The sequence below is a fragment of the Carlito syrichta genome, unplaced genomic scaffold, assembly GCF_000164805.1.
Source record: "Carlito syrichta isolate Samal-C Ts95f unplaced genomic scaffold, Tarsius_syrichta-2.0.1 Scaffold142954, whole genome shotgun sequence".
Classification (NCBI taxonomy): domain Eukaryota; kingdom Metazoa; phylum Chordata; class Mammalia; order Primates; family Tarsiidae; genus Carlito; species Carlito syrichta.
Genome location: NW_007087050.1, coordinates 196728 through 200962, shown reverse-complemented (window position 1 = coordinate 200962; position 4235 = coordinate 196728). Strand labels below are relative to the sequence as shown.

The 4235-nt window shown below is 57.0% G+C and overlaps 1 protein-coding gene across 3 annotated transcripts in view; it reads right to left on the bottom strand.

The window, feature by feature from the left end:
• ACTN3 (actinin alpha 3) overlaps positions 1 to 4235 on the bottom strand; it is a 17725-nt gene that overhangs the window by 7132 nt on the left and 6358 nt on the right. For all 3 annotated transcript variants that reach the window (XM_008050069.2, XM_021708570.1, XM_008050068.1), the window contains exons 4-11: positions 3942 to 4028; positions 3772 to 3859; positions 3192 to 3270; positions 3024 to 3105; positions 1982 to 2067; positions 1628 to 1720; positions 608 to 838; positions 363 to 510 (exon numbers count right to left, since the gene is read on the bottom strand). In XM_008050069.2, the coding sequence (XP_008048260.2) occupies positions 363 to 510; positions 608 to 838; positions 1628 to 1720; positions 1982 to 2067; positions 3024 to 3105; positions 3192 to 3270; positions 3772 to 3859; positions 3942 to 4028 (894 nt within the window). The remainder of the gene's footprint in view (positions 1 to 362; positions 511 to 607; positions 839 to 1627; positions 1721 to 1981; positions 2068 to 3023; positions 3106 to 3191; positions 3271 to 3771; positions 3860 to 3941; positions 4029 to 4235) is intronic.

Genomic DNA, 4235 nt, shown 5'->3' with positions numbered 1-4235 from the left:
CAAAAAAAAAAAAAAAAATTAGCCAGGCATGATGGTGCGCGCCTGTAGCTCCAGCTACGTGGAAGGCTGAGAAGGAGGGATCGCCTGAACCCAGTAGGTCAAGGCTGCAGTGGCCTGGAGCGTGCCACTGCCTCCAGTCTGGGTGACAGAGTGAGACTCCAACTCAAAAAAAAAAAAAAAAGAAATTGCGGCCCACAGAGGAGCAGTGGCAGGCCCACATAGCAAATCAGGCTGAGACTAGAAATCCAGTCTTCAGCTTCCCTGCACAGCACCCCGTCCTGTACAATTTGCCAGAACCTCCTCCCCCACCCACCCACCCGTCTCCACCCAAGGGACAGTCCATCTTCAGGAGGTGTGCCTACCCCGGGTCCAGGATTCATGGAGGGACGCCTTCTGCCGGAACTTCTCGGCCAGATGCTGGAGTCTCTGCAGGCGCCGGATCTCGGAGAGCAGCCAGTCCTCATAGCCTTTTTCCACCTGCTCCAGCCCCCGCCACGCATTGGCGATGTCCTGTGGGGCAGGCAGAGGTGTCCTCCACACGGTTCGCCCCCTGTCCAGGTGGGGACACAGGGCCCAAGGTGACCCAGGGGATGTGGGCAGAGCTCACCGAGACCAGCTTGCCCTCAGAGGGCATGAAGGCGGGCCGGTGGCTCAACCGCAGCTTGGTCTGCAGCGTGTTGAAATTGATCTCCAGCTGGCACTTCTCCTGGACGCGGGGCGGCTTGTGCAGGCGCCGGTAGTCTCGAAAGTCCTCCAGCTTGCGCTGCATGGCACTCATGCTGGGCTCGCCCACGCGGTTCTCCAGCCATGGGACAGTGCGTCGGATCCACTCCAACAGCTGTCAGGGCCAGGAGCGGACAAGGCAGAGTGCTCTGAGCCGGCCCGCCCACCTCACCCACCTCTCCCCACCCTCACCCAGGCTGTGGCCGGGAGGCCAGGCCTCAGGTAGGTGGCAGTGACTTTCACGACTGTGGAGGGCAGAATGGGGTAGTCCCCGTGAGCCAGGGAAGGAGTAGGATGGTTAATTTTTGGTCTAGGGGTTGGTATAGGCTGACACATGACTGTTCAAATATGAGTGAATAGATCAATGAATGCACAGATGAGTGAATCAGTGAATTAGTGGGAGTTGCTTTCTTTTCCTTTTCTTCTTTTTTTGAGTCGGAGTCTCACTCTGTCACCCAGTCTGGGGTGCAGTGGCCGCTCCCAGCCACCGCAGCCTCGACCTGCTGGGCTCCGGCGATCCTTCCGCCTCAGCCTTCCGAGTAGCCAGAACTACAGGCGCGCGCTACCACGCCCGGCTGATTTTTTGATTGATTGTAGAGATGAGGTCTCCCTATGGTGCCCAGGCTGGTCTCAAACCCGCGGCTTCAGGCAGTCCTCTCGCCGCGGCCTCCCAAAGTGGTGGGATTATAGGCATGAGCCACTGTGCCCAGCCGACTGGGAGCTTAGATAGGCAAAAGGGCAGGTGACGGGTGGGGACAGGCGGGAGGAGGCAGACGAGGCTGAGGCTTCTCTGAGCAGAGGCAGGCTCTGCAGGCCCGTGCTTGGGGTTAGCAGGGTTGGGAGAGCCAGCAGGGACACAGTGGAGAGACGAAGGCAGGAGGAGGCCTCTCTGGTCCAGCCTCACCTCACTGGCAAGCTTCTCATACTCCTCCATCAGCTTCTCGTTCTCCTGGTTCACGGCCAGCACCTTGCAGATCCTGTTGGCAGCTGTCTCTGCCTGAGGTGTGGATGGGCAGAAGGTCGACATTAAAACAAGCTGCCTCTTAAAAACTGAGGCCCCAGTGAACACAGAAGGGATCAGGGGAGCACATCTCTTAGGTGGGGAGGAAGCTTCTAGGGCAGAGGCCCCAGTTCCTGAGCTCCCTAAGGACTGAGTGTGTACAGCTAGGACAATGGCACTCCCCCAACACAGTCTGGTGTCGAACCGCTGCCAAGGTTGGACCCTTGGGTCCCCAAGTGCAGCACGAGTCCCCCTCACCTGCTCAGCCCCGGCAAAGGCATGGTAGAAGCAGGAAACATAGGTCATGACGGCCTTCTCATCCGGCTTTGGGGTGTTCACGATGTCTGAGGGAAGGGCAGCGATATGTATATTGGCCAAAGTCAGGGGTGAAAAATGGGTTGAAGCCCCCTTCGAGTCAGAGAACTCCCTCGGGGTGGGAGGATTGGAGGGGTCTGGTGGTAATCACCAGTCCCGTGGGATAGGCAAAGCATAAAAGAAGGGGTGCATGGCAGCCACTGTGGCTCTCATGAGGGACCAGTCCATGCTGCCTAGTGCCTCAAACTACCCTATGACTCAATCTGTCTATCTTTTCCCCAAGTCCATGAGCTCCTCCCAGAACAAGTCCTCCACCAGTGCCCACATACAGGTCACCGTGCACAGCAGTGGCTCAGAAAATGTTTGCTTCTCCAGTGACCTGAACACCGCCCCACTTGGGCACAGGGAGGTAAGATGTTCCCCAGAGGAACCAACACTATCCCAGGTAACTTGAGGAACTGGGATAGGGGGTGGTGGGTGGAGCCATTATATGGGGGGAGAGGCAGGAGGGGCTGGTTCCACTGGGGGGTCAGGGGCAGGGGACAAGACAGAGCTTCCTGGAGAAAGGGACTGTAGCAGGAAGGATTTTTTTTTTTTTTTTTTCCAGAGTCTCACTCTCTTGCCCAGGCTGGAGTACAGTGGCACGATCATGGCTACCACAGCCTTGATCTGCTGGGCTCAAGCGATCCTTCTGCCTCAGCCTTCCAAGTAGCAGGAACTTCAGGTGCCCGCCACCACGCCCAGCTAATTTGTTGATTTACTGCAGAGATGAGGTCTCGCCAAGTTGCCCAGCCTGGTCTCGAACCCCTGGGCTCAGGTAATCCTCTCAGCTTTGCCTCCCAAAGTGCTGGGATTACAGGTGTGAACCACCGTGCCGTCAAGGAAGGATTCTGCCCAGGGAGCAGAGGGAGGGCCAAAGCATTTCAGCAGGAGGGAAGAGGTCTGCAAAAGTGCACAGTCCTCACCTGGCCTAGCTCATTCTTACCCTCTGCATCCAACATCTTGGGGATGTCCAGGTATTTCTCTGCAACCTCAAAGGCAGTGTTCAGGTTGCCGATGGGGTCATCCTAGATGGGTATGAGGAGGGAGGTGAAAGGTCAGCTGAGGGCAGAGGTTGTGGGATCAGGGCTGGGGGTGGCAAAGGCCCATCTACCTTGCGTAGCTTGGCATAGTCAATGAGGTCGGGCCGGTGTCGGTGGATGAGAGCACAGAGGGCCAGGCCATCTTTCCAGCTGGACAGAGAGAAGGTGGGGGGTCAGGCCTGGGTCCAAACTGAAGCCTCACCTCCTCTGGACCCAGGAGCACCCCCAGCAGGACAGACTCATCTGTAAAATGAACTAAAGTACAAACTCCTTAGCCTGGCATGCGAGGCCCTCCATAACCACACCTGGACCATCTCCTGCAAGCTCATCACGGTTCCTCCAAGAACCTGTGCTTACACCAGGCCAATTTCTAGATGTTTTTAGCCTCCTGGTTCCCTCTGGCTGGAATGTCCCTCCAAGGATGTCTCACATGCTCCCTCCTCCAGGAATCTCTGTAACCCTCCTGGATTCAATTCCGTTCCACTCAACAGTTATGGAGTCCTATTTTCAGACACTGTTCCAGGAACTGGCCGTGACCTTTCCCTCTGCTGTGGCTTGTGACAGGGGCCGGCTCTGTGACCCTCACTGACCAGGAAGGGCTCCTCTCTGGGCCCAGCGCCCCACCGAGGCCAGGTGTGTTTGTTGACGGACCTGGTATGGAAGTTCTGCACGTTGACATTGCGGTAAGGAGCCGTCTTCCGCTGGCACCACAGGAGCAAGCCTTCCTTGGCCGAGGTTTCTGGGAGGGGAGAGGGCAGAAGCATTTGTTGGGAAGGGGTCTGGGCCAACCCGCTCACCCTGCCTCCTTCCCCGGTGCTCACCCTCTACAGAGATGTCCTGGATGGCGAAGCGGAGGATGATGGTCCAGATCATGCCAAGGGTCATCTTCAGGTTCCCGTCGACAATCTCTGCAGGGCAGGGGTGAGGGGACAGATTCTATCTGGCCTTCAAGGCCTGCACCATCCAGCCTCAGCTCACGTACACCTCTGCTCAGCCCTCTGGTCATTATCCCTCATTCGAGAGCTGGCACCTCGGAGGTGAGCACCTAGCATCTGCTCAGTAAGCATCTAATTTTGTTTGTTTGGTTGGTTTGACTTTTTTTTTTTTTTTTTTTT